The sequence below is a fragment of the Pseudoliparis swirei genome, chromosome 7, assembly GCF_029220125.1.
Source record: "Pseudoliparis swirei isolate HS2019 ecotype Mariana Trench chromosome 7, NWPU_hadal_v1, whole genome shotgun sequence".
Classification (NCBI taxonomy): domain Eukaryota; kingdom Metazoa; phylum Chordata; class Actinopteri; order Perciformes; family Liparidae; genus Pseudoliparis; species Pseudoliparis swirei.
Window position 1 is genome coordinate 29,712,637 of NC_079394.1, and position 22,068 is coordinate 29,734,704.

Below are 22,068 nucleotides of genomic sequence, written 5' to 3' on the forward strand. Positions count from 1 at the left end.
TAGTCACTTAGCTCCTCCCATCAATGAATGTTAGTTACTTAGCTCCTCCCATCAGTGAGTGAATGTTAGTCACTTAGCCCCTCCCATCAGTGAATGAGTTACTTAGCTCCTCCCATCAGTGAGTGAATGTTAGTCACTTAGCTCCTCCCATCAGTGAATGAGTTACTTAGCTCCTCCCATCAGTGGGTGAATGTTAGTCACTTAGCTCCTCCCATCAGTGAATGAGTTACTTAGCTCCTCCCATCAGTGGGTGAATGTTAGTCACTTAGCTCCTCCCATCAGTGAATGATAGTTACTTAGCTCCTCCCATCAGTGGGTGAATGTGTGAAAGCACTCAAGTACAAGACGAGTCAGATAAAACACTATTTGAATTTTATTCTTTTCTTTCAAGTGATACATCTACGTAAAAGATTTCATTTCCTCGCATGACAAATACGGTACAATTGTATTACTGTTTGTTTCCACCCCTTTTTACAGCTATAAGATTCTTAATGAACTATTTGTTTTCATTCGGCAAGATATGTCGTGTGACCTCACAGGAGGTCAGCGCCCGATGGAGCCTCGCCGTGAAAACAAAACCCAAATACTTGAGGGAGCGTTCCCAGAAGCCGACTGAACGGAACGGCAAACAACTATTTTGCAAATGTTAAAGATATCAAGATTAATATTACATAGAATCATTAAAAAGTGTGAAACACACACACACAGATCTTGACGTGGCCAAAGTGGCATGGCACACAAGCGCTAACGCCTCGCTTAAAAAAAAAAGAAAATTCACAAGAGAATGGCAAATATTAACGATTATTTCCCAAACTTCTTGAGTGAAAAAAAGAAAACGGGATTACAGTCAGGCGTGTCGGAGCACCGGTTGAGTGGGTGGCGTGTCTCGGTGAACACGTCTTAAAGGGTCGAGTGTCTGGAGCTAATGGTGCGACCGCAGGGTATTACATTTTTTTTATATATATAATATTATATATTTATATATACTGTACGCCAGTCAGCCGTGGTTGAGATGATTACAGTACTCTTTAGGCGTCGACGGACAGCTGTACCTTTTATAGCATCGTCCCCGTGTCAAACATTTCCCTCGCTTGTCACAATAAAAATAAAAACATCTGTATAATCAACAGTAGATGGAAATACTAATACAGCCTGAAATATTGTTTTTTTAACACTTTTTTTTCTTTCTTGTAAATGTCCGACAATAAAAGCACAAATCATCCCCACAGAATTCTTGTTAAATACACTGAAGTTCCCTTAAGCAACAATGAGCATCAAGTCTGTTTGAGGACGGTGTAGCTCCGCCTCCTTTCGGAGCAAACAAGTCCTCTTTTGTCTCAAAAGAAGACAACCGAAGGGGGAAAAAAGCCCGTCGTCGGTTTTGGTTTCTCGTGCCGTACTCGACCCCGGACAGGCGGGACGTGGGAGGAGTGGCAGGTCTCGTGTTGAATAAGACGCTTTACTGTTTACCACTCGTTTGTTTTTGGAGGGGGGGGGGGGGGGGGCTTAGCGGAGCGAGAACTTCCCAGTTGCCGTCCCAGAGAACAAGTCATAACCAGCACAGTACAGCCAGCAACAGCACCCAGCATTGCACACAGAGCAATAAGCCGCCTCCCACTTGGGAACGCTTCATTCACAAGTTACAATACACAAAGAAAATCCTGAACCCGAAGAGAAAACATTCAGCATCTTTGGGGATTCAAAGTTTGGTGTTGACATTTTATAAATAGGATAAAAGTCTTCAAGTATAAAACATGAATTTGTAATAATTGTCCCGATATAATTTACTTCCCTTATTCTTTTGTCGCGTGCGTCATTTAATCTTTCGCCTGACGCACACGAGAGCAAACACCGGAGAAGCTGGAGGGCCGAAAGCGTCTCGACCAGAACCTCAAACCCGTCTGGACTTCAGATGTTCGCAAACACACAGAACAATTCAAAAGAACTAAAAACTTAGTGACTAAAACTCCTGGATAACATTTATCTGCCTCAACTCAAGTTGATAAAATATTTTTTTATATATATATAGAGATTTTTTAAAATTTAAATATAAGTTAGGACTTCATCTGAACTGTAAAATGTCTTCATTGAATGTTCCAATAAAACAAGATATTGAATAGATGTAATATATAGATTTTCTCCCCCAGATGACACAACAGACGTTCTCCAGGCGCCGCGTTCCTTCACCCGGCGGCAGGTGGACGGGCATTGTCAGTAGGTGGGGTGGGAGAGAAAGAGGGGGAGGGGAAAGGGGAGGGGTTTGAGGGGCTGCGGTTCTGCCGCCTATCCGTCGGTGCCGTTCTTGTTGGGGGAGGCGGCGGCGCTGACCGCGGCGCCGTCCAGCTGCTGGCTGTCTCTGCGCGGCGGCATGCGCTCGTTGATGCGGTCGAGGCCGCGCGCCTCCTCGAAGTTACGGATCTTCCTCGTGGGAGAGAAACCTTGAATGGCTGAAGAGACGCCCGGACAACAGATAACACACGTTAGGATCCGGAGGCGGGGAACCGTTGGAACATCAAGGGGGTTCCTGGAAGAGTTGGATGCGGCAGCAGACCAGCCGGGGAACACGAGGCATGCACACGGCGAGGCGACAACGGCGAGCGGCGAACACGTGGTCAACTTACGGAGACGTCCGGGAACGGGCCAGGAAACGTGAGCGCAAAGGAAAAGGAGACTCGTGAGGGAGCGTTCACAGAAACTCCTCAACCATTATGAACACGCCGAGGGGGAGGTCACACGGGGGCATTAAAGGTCAAAAGGTCACGGTCGTACTCTTGCATCATCAGATATCTGTGGGTCAGCGGTTCCCAACCAGGAGCTCGACCAATCAGAAACATGTTCAATATGATCAACACAAAAGTGATCAGTCTAAAATAACAGGATGAAGGGATCAATGAGTTAATGACATGAACGCGGTTTGAATAGTTTGAATAATTTTCCACAAAAAAACCCGAATGAATGAATAATGAACAGCTGAAAGTAATTAGCAGCAAATGATGGTGAAAAGCTAAAAGTATAAAAACGTTATCCGTTTATCAAATAAATAGTGAAAAGTGATGGACAAACTAAAGTAATGAGTCATCAGTTTAAAGAATGAATTAACAGTTCAATAATTGGCTGAAAGTGATGGACAATTAATCTAGTTAGCCAAAAGTTATATAACAATAGAGTATTTTGCTTAAAGTTATGGTGAAACGGTTGAAATAAAGCTAAAGTAATGGATGCACAGATGAAATGATTAGTTCAAAACAAAAAAATTATTTTAAACCACCCTTATATCACTGATGCAATGGTTTGATCCAGGAAACCAGGTTGGGAACCACTGCTGGAAGCCATTGAGCCGGTGAGGCTGGACAGGACTCAATGTTTTACAGTCGATGCTAGCTAGCGCACACAGCCCCCCCCCCCCCCCTTTAACAGCCAAATGGCGTAACAGGATGAGCTGCTGGGTGTCCCTGGTCTCATCTTAGCCTGGTCTGATCTTCTCTTCTCTTTCCTCTGGTGGGGGGGGGCCACACCCGGAGAGAAAAGACCCTTGAGACCGAAGCCGGGGAAATCCTCGTCAACAAGGAGCCTGGTCCTGGACCCGAGACCCAGAACCAGAACCGGCCTGGGTCCACGAAGACGGGGTGACAATATTACGACATGCCTCTTTACCGTTAAACTAGTCGTTTGGTCTTTTGCAAACTTCTTTTAAAATGTGCGACACGGTCACGATCTTCACACAACCGACGAATCTGACCGACGCTGATGATGCAAGAGCAACCGGCGACAGGAGAGGATCAAGTAATGTACAGCAATACGATCGTATCAATACTGTAGTCAGTGATAGAAACATTTAAAAAAGGGTTTTGTGTTTAAACGATGAACAACACACACACACACACACACACACACACAGTAATGAGACTGGAGCCTGACAGCCATGCGTACCTTGTGCTTTAGCTGCCTCAATCGTAGCTATGTTAATCAGGGTTGAAGAAGGTAGGGGGGGGCAAAGGGGGAGTCATCAGAGACAGCCAGATACAGCAAAAGTACAACATTGTCAAACGGTGGGTGGGGTGTGTGTGTGTGTGTGGGGGGGGGGTGAGCACTAAGAGTCTCAGGCCGCCCCCCGTGTACAGAGCAGCCGGACAGGAAGGAGAGTTTGTTGACGTTGTTCATAAGCAGGAGTCAGAGGTTTAAAGTGCTCCGTGGACCAGGCGTCCTTCAGGAGGATGGAGGGCCGAGTCGGGACCCCCCCCCCCCCTCACACAATCCCTTTGTTCACGCCCACTGATGTGAAAGCTGCGGCGGGGGGAAGCGGACACGGACGCTGACATTCTCCGAGAAGGTCACCGGGCCTCGAGCGGCTCCCCGCGTGACCTTCAGATCAGAGGGTCAGCGGCCACCTCCCCCGCCCCACTCGGTCTGGTGTGCGCTCCCCGTGGCCGTGATCGACCTTGAACCCTTTAAAAGAGGGACAAGCGGGACGGCGACGCCGGTTCTCCACCGATCTCCATCTCTGGGATCTCCACTTCTTGCTTGACTGTTTTTCTTCTCATGGTAGCGAGAGGGGCGTCGGCGATGGAGCCGTTGCTCCTTCAACTCGACAACACACACTTCACGAGGCAGAAGTGTGTGTTTCCCAACCTGCTCTCACACCCCCAGTATGAGAGCCGATCCACACAGCCCGACCCCCCCATCGCTGCAGCTCCTGGTGTAGGTGTGTGAGGGGGGGGGGTGTGTGTGTGTGTGTGTGTGGGGGTGTAGAAGTTGCGACTATTACAAGTTATTAATAGCTTGCAAGGAGGAAATCAAAGAGAGGAGGGGAGGAAAGCGAGGAGGGGGGGGGGGGGCAATGAAAGCCACTTACCAGTCTGCAAGGTCTGCTTCCCCCCCGACAACACCCCCACTGGGAGCGTTCCAGTCGGGGTGAGGCCTTTGAGCGTGAGCACGTTCTCGCTTTCCTCCCTGGTCCGGAAACAACAACAACAACAACAACAACAGAAACACACATTACGAGTCAGGAAGCCGCGGGCAGCACGGTCACCACGAGGCCGGAGGCTCGACCCTCACAGGATATGTAACCGTCGGCTCTAAAGGGCCCCGAGCTCAAACCAGGACTTTGGAATAACCGTGAGAAAAAAGGGTCCCTGAAGTACCCTCGGAGACCACGCCGGGTTGGCACGGAGCTCAGTGGCATCAGAGCGCCGCCGCGGGGGAAAAGGGCGACGCGGCGACGGCGGGATTACAGACCTGAGCACGGCGAAGACTCGGGCCATCTTCCCCACGGCGCGGATCTTGTTCCGGATGACCTCCTTGCGCATCGCCGAGGTTCCACCTGCAGCGAGTCACATGGCGTTAGCGGGCGGACAGTTCACCTCCGCTGAGCGTAACAGAACATCAAAGGATAACGCATTTCAGAGATCTGGGGGCGGGCAGCATTTCTTCCAGGGACATCTTCATCAGGGTCACCAGCAAAGTGACGTCGCCGTCCGACCCGACTGTCGGCGCTCGGAGAGGAGACGGTCGCGTAGCGGTAAAACTTTCTGTCGGACTTTGTTTCCCAGTTTATTTTGAGAAACACAAATCGTTGTCGTTTCCCTGCAGAACAAAAACTAAATCTGGAGGTTCCACGTTTGTTTTTTCATTTGCGTTAAATGTGTTGTAACTTATCTTGTTCAAAGTTTTGTTTGCCTGTTGCGATGCGAGGGTCCGATGTGTCGAGAGCGTTCAGAGCCCTTTGAGGCCACGTTTGGAGTAGAAACTTTGCTCCGTGACATGAACTCGTCATGGAGCCATCGCTGCTCTCCAGTGGAGAAGCACAACTTTCATTTTCTAAATCATCACACAACGTATGTTCTTGCCACGACGGCAACGACTCAGATAAAACAGACTAAACCTGGTGGACAGGAGGAAGCGTTCCAACTCATTAAATGCAACACGATGCCTTTACCTTCGTACTGGTCATCGCCCTCCGACATGAGCTCATCGTCGGAGCAGATGTTCAGTACGTTCACCAGCATCTCCGTCACTGTGGGGGGGGGGGAGAGGGGGGTCCGTGGTAAACTTTAAACTAGTCCACCATCCTGTGTCTGGGTGATGCTGACAGAGTTCAGAAAACACTCCCATCGTGGTCAACGGTGATTCCTGGACTTCTCCAGGTCGCCACAGAGCCAAAAACACAAACACACAACAGAGCCTTCAGGTGGAGAAACTAAACTAAACAAACAACAATGTGACAATTTTACAAAAGTTACGGTTTATGTTTAAAATGTGGATGTTTCTTGAAAAGCACAAATTAATTGTTGTAAAATTGGCAAACAAATGCAAAAAAATAAACAACAATAATACATTTTGTTGGAGCTATTTAATTTGACATTTGTATTTAGGTTTTATTGTAAAGTAATATTGCTTATTTAGGTTATATTTTGATATGTTAGTTGTAGTTAAGTTTAATATATTTAGTTGTAGGTTCACTGATTGGGTAACACTGGGCACCTGTGGTTATATGTAGAGGTGGGGAGGCACAGGACCAGCATGCACCTGGGTGGCCAATGGTTTTTTACCACAGCAAAGAGTGTCAGCGTTTTGTTTGTTCTTTTTGTTTGTTTGGAAAATAAATTATCAGAATCAACATAACGAAATGGACGTTACTTTCTTTTGCCTGCGTCAAACTCCGAAACCCACGGAGCATCAGTGGCGGTTTGATTTATAGTTTGGTTGGATTTCGAAGGACAAATGGCCGCGACACATTTTATTTATGCAGTCAAATCACAGTTGACCTCCATGTCTAAAACGTCTCATTTCATTCTCTCTCGAGTTGCAGACAAAATCGAGAGGTCGATCGAGAGGTCCGGCCGTCGACCCGGCACAGGTCTTTATTTGGGGCTTTCCATTCGCTCGTTCTTCTCGTTTGACGAGCGACGTACCTTTCTCTCCGACAAAAGGCAAAGACCACGTGAAGACGTCCATGAAGTTGGGCAGCCAGTAGGGGTGAGGGGAGCAGTTGAACTGCCGGATGTTCATCACGTTGTTCTCGTACTTCAGGACGGCGGCTGGTTGACGGAGAGAGAGGTTCAAGGACTGACGGTAACCACGGGAACACAAAGAAGACGACTCACACCTTTGTTGTTGTAGACGTCCAGGTAGTTCGGAGCAGAGAAGATTGTGATTAATGAAGGGAAGCCGGTGGTCTGGCTCTTCCTGTACATCCGATACCTGTCGGGACGAAGAGCCTCGTCAACGTGTTCTTCACCAGAACCCCCTGGGGGGTACGTCGTCAGAACTCGACTCACCCTGCATCCTGTGCTTCGTGGGCTCTGATTACTGAGAGCAAGTTGTTATTTACCAAGAAGTCACAGACGGCGGAGTAACTGCAACGAGAAAGAAGAAGACGGACCTGATAAAAGAGGAACACTGAGCGGAGGTCAAAGTTTATTACAAACTCAAGCCATGAGAAACAGGAGCAGCATGAGGCCACTTTATGTCCAGCCTGGGGGTCAAGATGCCGAGCAGCCAGAGGTATCTATTGGCTCTGCAGAAGCTGGACTCGTTTCACTGCCTTTCCCTTTCCTGCCGCTCTGCCGCTCCATGAGGAAGGAGCCAGGACAATGCGGAGGCAATCCACATCTCAGAAGTTAAAACCTTTTTCCCGAATTGCAATGGCATCTTTAAACCACGGACTGTTTATAAGAAGTGGAAATATTAGTCAAGGCGTCGCCATCTTTGTTTTTTGCAACCAGAAGTGACCGGTATCTGGTAACAATCACCCTGTAGCCCCGCCCCTAAAGCGTCCCCTGCTTTATGGTCTGACTCTAAATGACCATAAAGTATAAATGATGACATCATGCTGTATAGAAGAAGACTAGAAACTAGAGACTGAGACATAAACTCATGCTAACTTTGTTTACTGAGGGAATACATCAAGAGAAGTAGTCATGTATATATATATATATATATATATACACACTTCGATACAACCAAAGGAGTCTCCCCCTGGTGGTCAGGAGAGAGAATGCAGCTTTAGCACACGTTTGAAACGGCATTACGCGATGAGCCTTTTTACTCTAAGACAATGCTAACGTGCTAATTATTAGCAGGTACAATGTTCACTATTCTCACCATGTGAGTTCAGTGTGTCAGCGTGCTTTTTAATTAGGATTTTATGACAATCCGTCCAATAATCGTCGATCTATTTCCGTCTGACCGACACCACCGTCCCCGGAGACGTGCTGAACGGTGTGCGGCGGAACATCTTCTCACGATTGACTCGTCTGGTGCAGCCGCTCTTATAGACCAGAATCACACCGAGTCCGGCAACATTGGAGTTTTACGAAAGAAAAGAGCGAAAACAAAAGTCCTCCTGACATCAAGGTGTCGACACTCGGATCCAGCGGTTTGCATCCGTTAACCTATTTTGAAAAAGTCATATAACTCGAGTAAAGAAAGAAAAAAACAGATGGGCAAAGTAGGTTACCGGTTAACCGGCTCCCAGAACCGTAACAAGCGTTCTGACCTCGAAAAAAAAAAAGAAGTCCTGACCTATTTTCCATTGTATTATCATGCATTATTGTTTTGTAGTTTCGGCCGCTCATTTGAAATGAGAATAAACCGAGCGATGTCTCCGGCACCTGAAGAAGTAGGAGCAGCCTCTGACGGAGTTGTGGTTGAAGTGTTCGTTGGTTTCTCGCTGCCGTAGTCCTCGCCGGGGTCGGCCCAGATCAGGTCACACATGGGCCCGAACGCCGGAGGCTCTTTAAACCGGTCCAACTGGTGAGCACAAATCACACACTTCAAAAACACGCCTGACGAACGCTGTCACGGATCCCCGTGGATGAAGTGGCATGAAGCTTTCTGCTGGGGAAATGACTCCTGTATCGTCTTCCTTTGGGTCACAACATTCATTCAAACTGGTAAACTATCACCACCGTTAGAGCTTCAGCCTCATATGGGTCCTTTAACTATTAAACGGTATTAAAAATGTATAAAGTACACATCCGTCCGTAACATCATCCGTAGCCGTACCGTCGGGTACGCATTCAAACGTAAAACAAATGTACGATTCCTTTTCAAAATAAAAGTCTGATTTATCCATTAGAGAGGAAGCGGATTAAAACCTCTATAAATTCTTCACACACACCAATATCATCAGGCAGACGTGAAAACCAACACGGCAAATACACAAGAGGCAATCAACCCAGAACAATAAACCTTCCATGGGGTTGTTTACAAACACAATAGGGCTGTCTATCGGTCTCCTAGATGACAGAATCATTTCTCCTCTTGCGTTTCACGACGTCTTCCCGTGCTTATCGATCAGATCACTCACTTTCCTGATGTCGTCAAGGCAGTTGATTTCGGGTGAGAGTCCGCCGTGCACGCAGAGGAACTGTTGGTTGAGCAGGGCGGCGAGGGGCAGGCAGTCGAAGGCCTCCATGCAGGCGTCGTACACCCGCTCAGAGTATTTTATTTTACCTGCAGGAGACACAAAGCGGGGGGGGGGGGGCGGGGGGTTGTTGTAGACGCCGCTAGTGCAGTGCGTGTGTGGGCGGCGGAGACCGAACAGAAGATGATGCTCGAGTACCGATTCTGCAAAATGAGCTCTCTTCATTTGCATAAGCTGTGCAGAATCCCAAGGAGAGACATTAAGTGTTGAAATTAAACTAAATCTTGACAAACAATTCCTCTTGAAATGCGCTCTGACGAATCCTCCACAGGTGCAAAGACAAAGAAACACCCACCTACACACACTGGATGAGAGAGCATTTTGTATCTATTTTTTTGGACTCCCTCAAATGGGATCTGCTGATCTGTTTTATAAGAGCTGGCTGCCATTCATCACCCATCTTGCATTTGGAAAGGAAGTCACGATAACACGGCCAACTGAGATCGGATCGGCGCTGAAACGCGTTGAAGTATCGATGTGGATCTTCTTTTAAAGCTCAATGCACACCGTGGATTGATACATGCATTGAATGGTCAGCCTCTAGTCAGATTACGTTATGCATGCCTCACACACACACACACATGCACACACACACACACACACACACTGGAGGGATGTGCCCGCACTTACATTCCTGTTTGAAGGTGAAGTACTCGGTGAGGTGTCGGCACTCGTGGTTCCCACGCAGGAGGAAGAGTGTGTTGGGGTGGTTGATCTTGAGCGACCAGAGGTAGAGAACACACTGTTGGGAAGAGAGAGAGAGAGAGAGAGAGAGAGAGAGAGAGAGAGAGAGAGAGAGAGAGAGAGAGCGATGTGTTCTGAGGATTATGCCCAGACCTTGAACAAGGGGAGGATGCGGAGGTGTGTGAGGCTGTGTGATCCGATCAGCTGTTCACATTAATGCAGATGTCAGCAGTTGGTTCGACAGATTTATTATTTGTTCAAACAAAAGAAGCTTCACACTCCCACACACTCGGCCTGATTTGTCTTTGTTTCGGTCCGACGGCGACCTCGATCCAGGGCGGCACAATTCATCCTCTTTTCTTTCATTTAACGACAAGAAAAACTGCAATTTTAACATTGCTACTAATGTGTGTTAACGGCAAAATAAAAACAAGGAAGTCAACTCAGAAACTCACATCGGAATCATCACGACGGGCTTTTTCACTGATGATATTTCAATATCATCCAGGCCTACCTCGATCAAGGAACGTTAGCTCAGATGCTACTTCTGATTCATATCACACAAACACACACACACACACGGTCAAGGCGCCGCTCAATTAGCCGCCACTTTGCCACTCTTTCAACGCGCGCCGACCCCGGCCCGCTATCAAGTTGCTGGAGCGAGACGCCGAGGCGAGTCAGCAGGTGTGAGCAACGGACGGTGAGGGGGGGGGGGGAGAACATGGGACGAGGAAGCCGGGACCGACTCGTCTTTGGGGAGTAGAGTGGAGATACATGTGACTCCATCTCCTGATTTGCAGAGGAGACGCGGCTGGAAGCCGACATGGGCTTTAATGAGAGGAGCCAGACAAAGGGAAACATGGCTCCCGGCAGCTCAGACCCACTTCAGCCCTTGGTGTGTGTGTGTGTGTGTGTGTGTGTGTGTGTGTGTGTGTGTGAGAAAAAGAGGAGTCGAGACTGAAATGGATCGCTCTGGCAAATTGCTCTCGCCTGCGGTAAAAAGGAGGCGACGAGGCGCTGCTTCAGGAGGCGACAGCGACTCTTTATGTTGCCACGGCGACCGCATACGCCGATATCCATTCTCCCACAGCCGTCTTACGTGTGTGTGTGTGTGTGTGTGTGTGTGTGTCAGTGAAGCGAGCTCTGTGGCCTCGCTCTGAAAACACAGAATATTTTTCAGCCCCGCCAGCGAAAGAAAAAAAACGTAGAGAAGAGTCTGGCGCTTTCAGGCGCCGTTGTTTCGTGGCAGCGAATCAGGGAGAAGCTTCTCCCTCCTCCTCCGATACGGAGAAGAACCCGAACTGTGAAGGCGGACGTGTCATTCGACTATCATGAAATACGCCGACTCAGCGGGAGCATCGCTTCGACCGCTGTCGGCTTCGAGCAACGGTCATCTTCACGGCCGACTCATCTGACCATCGTAGGACCTGGACCCGGTCCTGGACCCATTCTATCCGGACCCGAGACCGTGTTCATGACACGCGGGCTCGGGTTGCAGCCGAAACGCCGCCTTGTTTTTAAGGATAATTGCTCCATTCAGCGCTCCATTACTTTTAATGAGCCGCTCCGCGTTAGTTCACAGTGGGACGTTCACGCCAGACGCCTCCGATCACGCCAGACACCTCCGATCACGCCAGACGCCTCCCATCACGCCCCGCCTCCCGCCGCGGCGTCGAGCCGACCGCTTTACGAGTGGAGAAGATCCCCCCTCCCCCTCTTCTGGAGGAAGAGGTTCACTTCTCTAGAGAAACACATCGGGAAATGATCCCGGTGTCAAAGTTGGACCCTGAAATCGGCGCCCTTCAGTCCGCTTCTTTCATCCTTTCATCCGTGACATTTCCCCCCCCCCCCCCCCCCCGGTGGCCATCAAAAGCCCCCACGGAGACTTATTGATTTATTTAGGTATTTGTTACTTTGAGTTTGATGTTTTAGTTCCAGATTTAGTTATTTATTTACGGATGAATTACTTTAAGTTTGATGCTCAGTTATGCTGATTTATATATTCATGTGTTTATTACTTTTACTCAGATATTCAGTAAGTCAATACTTATACAAAAATATTGTTCATTTTTAAAAAAATGAATAAATATCAAGAATTTACACCCATTAATGGGAGGGCTCTAAACTAATCGTTATATCGGCCATAAAAAAAAATCCACTAACAACCTCTAAGTAGGAACCACCTTCTGCACCGGTCCTGCTTCTCCTTTTTAATCAATGACATCGGCGCCTTTGTACGCCTATTCAAAGGCCTCAAAGCTCCGGCTCGTTTTAGCTCGTTGCGATCGTATTTGGACTTCTCAACTTCCTCAGGTCATTTTATTTGGCCTTTATGAATGAAACTGCTTCCCCCTCGTGAACGGCTCTGAAGGTTACGACTCGGGCCGGGCGTCTCCGCTGCGGCTTCCCTTTGCCAGGCTGCAGCTCCTCCGTTCCATTTATAACCGTCTAATAAGCGAGTGAACTGTGCCCTTTGAAGTCGTCATTCCAATAGAATATTTCAGATGGCAAAACCCAGTTGGTCGTCTGGCAGCGCTGCGGTAAGCCGTTAAGATTTCTGTTGCTATTCTGACCCGCCATCTTAACCACGCCGAGAATCCAACCGGGACGTCCCGTGATCGGGTTCAGCTCACCTACCGATCTTTTTAGATCCTGGGTTTCGCAAGCCCAGCTATAGTCATACGTTTACAATAATGGGTTTTCATGTCATTATTTTTATTTAAGATCTTTTGAAAAATAGTCTAAAAATAATTCGAAATGTCAGTTATTAAATTCTAAATGTATTAATGTAGCCTAATGACATCACCATTCATTTAAATTGCCCATTGATGCCATTGTACAGCACCTGTATGCAATACAATTTTAAAAAGAGCTAAATATTTGTACAATAATAGATTAAACATTTTTCATTAACAAAAAAAAAAAATATGTAATTTGAAATTCCAAGATAAATTAGTTAATAATAAATTATAATAATACATGACATTTCTATAGCGCTTTTCAAAATACTCAAAGACGCTTTACAACATAGTTAAAATATCCTAAAATCTGTGCAATAAAAATAACTAAAATTACAATAAAAAGAAAGTTAGACTCACTTAAATGAATATAGCCTAATGACATCACCGTTCATTTACATGTTCTATTGATGCTGTTGGGGCACGCTTGTACCAGCCCAACGTACGGAGAAAAGAAAAGAAAATACAATTATAAAAACAGAGTAGAGCGTAAAGATGGGAGCACATAATGTTCGGTCCGGCGTTCACGCGATCCACCGTCGCCGAGATGAGCCGGCAAACCGGCGGCGGCCTCCAGAATGTGTTAAAGCCTTTTTAAATTCTTAAATCCCAGAAGCTATGCGGCCCGTCCTAAACGCTGCCACCCTCGGCGTCAAGAGAAGACGCTCGGCCGTAGAGCTCGGCATCCGCTCGCCGTGGTGACGCGCAGTCGAGTTTGAATGAAGAGGGATTATACGAACAGTTGGTTTTGAGGCGCTTCAGAAACGGGAGGCCTTCAAGATCTGCATCAGTTTATATTTTGCAGCCAAATCAAACAGTTTACAGGACAGTCAATCTTTATTTCTTTAGAATAATAAATGTCAAACTTGGCCCGCCGTCCACGAACACGATCTACGAGTTCACAGATGATTACGACCCCTCCTCCTGCGTCGTGGAGGCGAGTCCACGGCTTCGTGACGCCGACGGTCGAGGAGTTCAATCGTTGTCTTTTAGATTTTTCGCAGATCATTTCGTTTGGGCGCCACCAAAGAAGCAGAGGAGAAACCCCTCCGTACCGACTCAGAAACAAAGAGATACTGAACAACTCAAAACCCTGGACTTCAACTCCTTCAATCCAAACAGCACCGGTCCTAATTCAACGTTCTACGTTAAATGAAGACCTTATGAACCCATTACAAACCAGTACCGAGTGGCAGGACACCAACACACACCAGTGTTAAAAGTATTACGTAATATCATCACGGCACATTTTCAGTACATTTTCACTGCAGTAGAAATACACGTCATGTTTAATTTTGAATGAAATGTACGTCTACAGAACTCATTTCTGCTGCAATGAAAAACACAAACGAAATGAAAAAAAAAAAGACGTCTTAACAACAAAACCAAAATGAGTCGTATTCAATCTGGAAAACACATGTATGACCTCACCTCGATGCTGAAGTATCCTCGATCGACGTAGTCGCCGAGGAAGAGGTACCGCGTGTTGCTGGGTGACCCGCCCACTTCAAACAGCTTCATGAGGTCAAAGAACTGTCCGTGGACGTCGCCGCACACTGGAAGACAAACAGGCTGCTGGTAAGAGACGTCACAACAAGTAGAGGATACGAGCTGCTGTATGAAAGAGACTGAAGACTTTCCTCCTGATGTCTGAGAGTGAGACCTGAACCAGGTTCACCTGGAGAGACCTAGAGATGCTGATAGAGGCTGAGAGGCTGAGAGGCTGAGGGGGACGAGAGGATACACTGAGCTCCTCTCTCCTTAAGGACGCTTAGGATACACTGAGCTCCTCTCTCCTCTCCTCTCTCCTTATGGACGCTTAGGATACACTGAGCTCCTCTCTCCTCTCCTCTCTCCTTAAGGACGTTTAGGATACACTGAGCTCCTCTCTCCTCTCCTCTCTCCTTATGGACGCTTAGGATACACTGAGCTCCTCTCTCTCCTCTCTCCTTATGGACGCTTAGGATACACTGAGCTCCTCTCTCCTCTCTCCTTATGGATGCTTAGGATACACTGAGCTCCTCTCTCCTCTCTCCTTATGGACGTTTAGGATACACTGAGCTCCTCTCTCCTTATGGACGTTTAGGATACACTGAGCTCCTCTCTCCTTATGGACGTTTAGGATACACTGAGCTCCTCTCTCCTTATGGACGTTTAGGATACACTGAGCTCCTCTCTCCTTATGGACGCTTAGGATACACTGAGCTCCTCTCTCCTCTCCTCTCTCCTTATGGACGTTTAGGATACACTGAGCTCCTCTCTCCTCTCCTCTCTCCTTATGGACACTTAGGATACACTGAGCTCCTCTCCTCTCCTCTCTCCTTATGGACGCTTAGGATACACTGAGCTCCTCTCTCCTCTCCTCTCTCCTTATGGACACTTAGGATACACTGAGCTCCTCTCTCCTCTCCTCTCTCCTTATGGACGTTTAGGATACACTGAGCACCTCTCCTCTCTCCTTATGGATGAATGTTCTTCTCTCCATCACACTTTATTAACTCTGCTTCCTCCCCAGTCTTTGTGCCCCTCGCCTCACAGGGTCCATTGGACCCGGCCCCGTATGGAGCTGGTTCTGGCTCCTCCCCCTCAGTCTTTGCCCCAGCTTCCTGCATCCGGCCCCGAGGTCATGGTCTGGGCTTAGCCTTCGTGCTCCTGCTGATGCCCCGCCCCTCTACCTCCTTCTGTTTACATGGATTGTGGAAGTCTGGATTGGGTCCCTGCCTACTCCTCATTATTCATAATTTGTCATTCATTGATGTGTGATGCTGTTCATCTGGTCACATGACATCTGTCTTCAGTCCGTCCTGCAGAGGGATCCTCCTCCTGTCGCTCTCCTGAAGGTTTCTTGACTTTTTTCCCCGTGAAAGTTTTTTTCTTTCTTCCATTTCTTGGGAGTTTTTCCACTGAGGATAATTTGTGATTTTGGGCAATTGAATACTGAGACAGACTTTTCTCTACATGACATGAAACCAACTGCGTTTGCAAGTTAGACGGGAGGAAAAAGTGATAAATAAATTATATTTCTTGCTGGATTCAGTCTACAGCACTGAGGCCAAGCACAGCTCACAGGTCACCTCAGAGGGAGCGGCGGATACTTGTAGGGAACCGATTGGCGACTGAGTTCTGACTCCGACAGCCTGCCCGGCCCTCGGGTCTGGCCCCGAACCGGCTGCTGGAGCAGAACCACGGCGTCGTGATGGAACGACGACGCCCAGATCGGTGCTGCGTTTGCTCTCGACTCCGCCGCTCCGTCTGGAAATCTGACTCAAATGGAAGGAGTGTCCGTCTGTACGTCCGCGTCTTCCATTTACTCGACAACCATCCAGCCAATCATTGCGTTTCTTTTCCAAGATTTTGAGATCTACAGGACATATTTATAAGCAGCGTGTGATTAACACGCTCCAGTGTATCGAGGGGACCCCCCCCCGCCCCCCTGGGACACGCTGCCGAACCGGGCACGGCCTGCTGCTGGGTTCAGCTCGCCCGCTGACACGCTGCCAAACTGCATGCTGGGTACAGTTTGTTCTCACTTGCTACAATACGAACGGTTTACACCTGATGAAGCGCGTGCTGGGTGCAGCTCGCTCTCATTCGCCTGCCTGTCACTGAGCGGCATGCTGGGTACAGCTCGCTCTCCGGCTATTTTGGTGTGAGCTTTTGCGCCCAAATGACACCCGAACTCTAGCAATGCCGAGGGATGCGACCATGTCGGGGGGGGGGGGTATTGTTAGCTTGCTTGACAAGAAAAATCCATCTGGTCGGGCTTCAGCCAGAGCGTGGACGATTAACTTCCTGGGAGGAGCTACCAGCAGGTACAGGCATGGCGGAGGTGTGAGGGAGGGAACAGTGTCGACGGGGGTCAGCCTCGATGATGCAATAGCGTCGGGTCCACCAGAACCGCCGAGTCGCCTTCGTTGAAAGAAGAGCGACCCGGGCGGCTTTCCTCCGTGGAGAAGACGCTTTAGCTCTCCTCCCTCACGGTTTTGGAAAGAGTTTGATTGACAGACATTCATCCCCTCCCCCGAGGATGCTCATACAGTACGAGGTCAGAGGTCATCGTCAGAGGTCACAGCCGAGCATCGGGCAGCCTACCTGTTATGGGTGCGTCCACTTCCAGCATGCACTTCTCCTGGCGGAGGATGTTGGCCCCGTCGTTGATGATCTTCAGGGCCACGTCCTCTTCCACCCGGCCCTCTTTGACCAGGTGGTTGCGGAGCAGCTCGGCGTTGGGCTTGCCGCTTACAAACAGCTCCTTCACCGTCAGCTTGTGTTGCGGAGGGTACGGCACGGCTGTCGGGAAAGAGGGGGGGGGGGACACAACATCCATGAGGATGAATAGCTTACAATTAATCACAATTAGTGGGATTTGTTTAGATGCAAGAAAAGACGTCGACTTCCCTAAAGCAACACATGACATACGACCCGAGAAAGAAACCCTCCCACTTTCTGACGCCGTAACCACGCGAGGCGACATCTGCGGCGACCGAGCCGCGATGACGTCGTCGGCCCGCGAGGAGAGACGCACGCCTCCGTGATAACGCCGTGAGCCCCGTAATGAAAAGTAGTGAACTACTACGTAAAAAAAGAAGACAAAAGGGCTCAAATTGAAAGCGTCCGCGGATTCAGCTGCACAGGCTCACAACAGGAGCGGCGTACGATCCGAGGCTCTCGCTCCCAGGGCTCGCAAAGCAAGAGGGATTACAGCCGGTTTATCTCATAACCAGCCCGACACGCACCAAGTACAACGTGGCACCAATTAAGTTCGGTGTAAAGCTAGCGGGGAGGGGGACGCAGAGACAAGTGCAAATAAAACAATCTGACTGCATTTGTACAGCATATATATATATATGTATAAGCATATCTAAATATATATGCATATATATATATATGTATAAGCATATATAAATATATGCATATATACAAGCATATATAAATATATGCATATATATATAAATATATATATATAAGCATATATATGTATAAGCATATATAAATATATATATAAGTATATATAAATATATGCATATATGTATAAGCATATATAAATATATGCATTTATATATATAATATTATCACAGTGAATATTTTTATTATCCTGGATTCCTGATATCAACAAATGCAGCTAGGGGTCGGCTCACAGGACACCCTGAGCCATCAGATGAGACGTGAATACATGCGTCGGCTCGTGGAAATCAGAACTCCTTGTGCGATAAGCGAGGAGGAGGAGGAGGAGGAGGAGGGAGGCGTTCTGAGAATGTTGTCACACCCACGCAGAGCAAATCAAAGTGCAATGTGAAGGAAGAGAAGAGGAAGGAAAAAGCGTTGATGATTTGTGTGTGGGTGCGTGTTTGCTCATCAGCAATGCAGCAGAGGTAAGAATCAGTCCTGACCAACATGAACATGCAGGAGCCCACGAGGCTCCACAGCCTTCAGAATACACGCCTCGGCTCATTGCTGGTTCAATGAAGCAACATGTGAAGATGAATGTTTGACGCAGGAGATGCTGGTGACTGAAATCAGTGAGTGTATCCGTGCAGAAATTACCTTCCTACTGGATCCGTCAGCAAAAAGATGAGATTTCTGACATTGGATTTTGTATGATTGTAGAAAGGTTCACGATACTCGCGTGTTTCCCTCAGCAAGACGAGCTCAAGCGAACAGCCCTTATGTTTCAAGCGTGACCAGCCGCCATCGGGCTTCACGTGAAGCACACTGCGCTCACGCCGAAAGGAGGAGAGCGATGTCGGGATGACTTTTCGTCGTCTCACTTTAGACACTTTTTTTTGAAGATGTGTACAAAGCTTCAAAGTTCACGAGCGGGGCGTTCACTGACCGTCAGCCAGTGTGGAACAGACTTCATTCCAGGCATCCAATCAAAGAAAACATCGATTTCGACACACAGGTGACCGCTAAGTGCAAAATTGCTGACTGGTTACCTTCGCATTGAAAATGCGGAAGGTCATGTTTTGATCGCCGTGTATTTATTTATTTATTTGTATGCGTGTTACTCGCATAACTCAAAAAGTATTAAACCGAATTGCATGAAATTTGGTGGGATGATTGGTTATTATCCGGGGACCATTTGATTAGATTTTGGGATCGATCGGGTCAAAGGTCATGGAAAGGTCAACATCTTCTTTTTACCATAGCATGGTCAATTTGTATCCAATTGGCAACTAATGCCAAAATGTTCATAATTCAATGCCCAATCTTGTGAAATGCGAAGGTATGCGCTCTACCGAGCGCCCGTTCTAGTTACCTGTAGTGTTTGGAGACTCGTCCCTGCAGCGCTCTGGAGGAGCCCCAGCTGGCCTGTGGACGAGCCGTCACGCATTGTTGTCGTTGACCGTTTGCGTGGCGTATAAATAAACAGGCGAGCGCTCCCCGGGCCGCGAGGAGCGCCGTAAGCCGAGGTAAGAACGGATGAAGAAAAGCCTCTATTAGCGAGGGCTTCCAGATTTGAGGGCCGTTTATTTAAAAAGCCTCGCTGCGCTGACGCTCCGGCACCAACGAAGAAGACGCGGGGATGGCACAGAACGGGCCACACGACGGGCGCCAGGTAACCCGACGGCGTTTTGAGTGACAGCCACGAGCGTTAATGAGATAATGATGGCTGGTCTCAATACCAACGAGAGTGAGTCTCTCTCTCTCTCACTCTCTCTCCATGTTGGGAACATCACTGGGGAGATTCTTTCCACAATTAACTCACCCTCTCCCCCACTGGCTCACACTTTAGCATTCCACCGTCCCCTGCAAGGACACTCTCCCAGTGCCCTTGCAGACGGACGGACGGGCTGTACAGTAGGCTGCGTTGGCATCAAGAGGTGTGTGTGTGTGTTGGGTTCTCTTCCCCCCCCCCCCCCAGGGAGCTACCTCAGACCCTGCCGCAGACCCCTACCTCAGACACAACAAGCGGTGTCCCGCATGTCCAACAATCCGGGACCACCTCCATGTGGAGGAATCCATCTTGTCCAGAGAGCTCTGGCGGTAACCGGGCGGACCTCGGCTGGTCCACGTTCTCGTGGATTTAGGTTGCATCCATCCTAAAATATCAAGGGGTTTGGGCTCCGACGGAGGATTACTTTTTTGTCCCTTGGTTTCCACTATGTGGCCCCGTATTACCAATATTAGTGGACGACTATGGAGATTATTTATTAAATGATATGCTGAGCAATTATCATTTTATTTTTAAAGAGAGAGATGCCCCGATTCACCCGGCGAGCTTCTCCTGATGTAAGGGACTGGCTTCCGGGAAGCTGGAGGACGTGACTCAAGATGGATCACTACTCAGCGCCTTCTTCTCGGTGCTCGACAGCCAGGTCTGGACAAAGTTATCCCACAAGCCACAGGTGGCGTTTCCCCCCCAAATCACGCGTTAGCTTTTACGTGTGTGTTGTTGTCAAAATCATTTAGAAAAACAGAAGTAACATTCACTGTCATCCGAAAAAGACAAAACACTCACCTTTCACCAGCCGCTCCGTGGTGGACTGCTTCTCCGGTTTGTCTTTGTCCTTATCCTTCCCGGACATCTTTGCTTCGTAAATGTCGGGGCTCAAATCTTGAGGGGGCGCGCGCTGTCTCTCTCTCTCTCGCTCTCTCTCTGTGTCTCTCTCTCTCTCTCTCTCGGCAGCTGGCCCAGAGACGAGCTAGCACATCCGCGGGAAGATTAGCTCTCGCGCACAGAGCTCGCGCTCCTGCCGTTGGTCGGCCGGCTAATTACCCTAACTATCTAGCGGCGGCATTAATGCGAGCGAACAATTATGGCACAGAGTAATTAGTAATGTTGACACGAGGAGAATATAAAAAAACGGAGAAATTAAATTCACATGAAAGAAGCGAGTTGGCCTCGTATTAGTTAGTTGTCAAGGAGAAATAGTACCCGGAGGGAGGCTTCCGTGGTCGGCTAATCCGATTTAGTTACTCTTTTTTCCAGCTAGTTAGCCAGCTAACGTCTTAACGTGTCAGCAACGGGTAACGGGCGTTCCATCTTGCACGCGCAGGCCGCCGTGTTGTCTGAAGAAGGGAGGAACACGAAATAGACGAAGAAGTCGCGTTATACGTTACTCGGTGGGGAGAAACGCAGAGAGTCCTTCCCAAAATGCAGACAGCGTCTTGACCGTGTTTCCTCCCCCTCAGATTAAACTCTAATCTGCCAGGGAGCGAGGAGGAGGCGGAGGATGATGATGATGATGAGGAGGTGGAGGAGGAGGAGGGGGGAGGCGCGGCGGTGGATTTCCTCCGACTGTGGGGGCGTAACGTGTGGTTCTTCTTCTTCTTCTTTTACATTTTTTGGCGGATGTATTTCCGCCACCTACTGTCGGAGTGTAGACCAGAGCAGCCTATCCCCTTACAAAACAAACACAACCTATGGAGGACTTTAAATGACTTAAGTATAAATTAATGCATGAATAAATACAAGAATAAATAAATGCTTAAATAAATGTATAAATAAATAAATACAGGAATAAATAAATGAATGCTTAAATAAATGTATACAGAAATGAATAAATATAAGTTCTAACTCAACAGGACATCATTAAATAAATGTATTTCTAAATTTCTGTATTCATGCTTTAGACAGAGGTTCAGACCGCCCCAGCTCATTTGCATACAAGGACACATAAATGTCACACAAATAAATGAAGAAATACGTGTGGACACATAGAGACATAAATAAATGAAGAAATACAGAAATGTAGAAATACATTTATTTAATTATGTCCTGTTGAGTTACTTATATTGATTCATTCTTGTGTTTATTTATTTATACATTTATTCTTGTATTTATTTATTTATACATTTATTTAAGCATTTATTTATTGGAAGTTCTTCCTCCTCAAAATCCAGCACAACGTAATCCCTGTCTTTCCTGACCCCGTCTCGAGTCACCTGCAGCCTTCGGGCTCCTTTCAAAGTTCCTCCTTTAAGTTCTGAAAGTTGCATTTATTTATTTTTGACGCAGCAAAAAAATTATGTTCAACAAATCTATTAAACTGACAGCTGGAAAACAAAGAGGATATATTCTGCGACACGCCCATTTTAACACAGCCCGATGTTGGTGGGCGTGGCCTAGAAGCCTCTGCGCTGTCAGTGATGAGGATAACGTCAGATCGGTAGGTTTAGTAAAAATCGCAATCTTCCGTGCGTCAAATGGGACATTGAATGCAACGCTCGGAGAAGTAGAGGTGCATTCAAAACCGCCACCTGTTTTATCAC

General features: G+C 47.9%; 1 protein-coding gene across 1 annotated transcript; it reads right to left on the reverse strand.

Moving 5' to 3' along the window:
• Positions 1-350: 350 nt before the first annotated feature.
• ppp3cca (protein phosphatase 3, catalytic subunit, gamma isozyme, a) lies at positions 351-21,038 on the reverse strand. Its single transcript, XM_056419028.1, is given in 15 exon segments — positions 351-2,447; positions 3,931-3,957; positions 4,853-4,950; positions 5,236-5,320; positions 5,936-6,013; positions 6,912-7,037; positions 7,106-7,200; positions 7,278-7,355; positions 8,613-8,664; positions 8,667-8,751; positions 9,311-9,456; positions 10,058-10,169; positions 14,284-14,408; positions 16,945-17,142; positions 20,315-21,038. Coding segments are annotated over 15 exon segments (1,536 nt in total). The 5' UTR covers positions 20,382-21,038; the 3' UTR covers positions 351-2,283.
• Between the last annotated feature and the right edge of the window lie 1,030 nt (positions 21,039-22,068).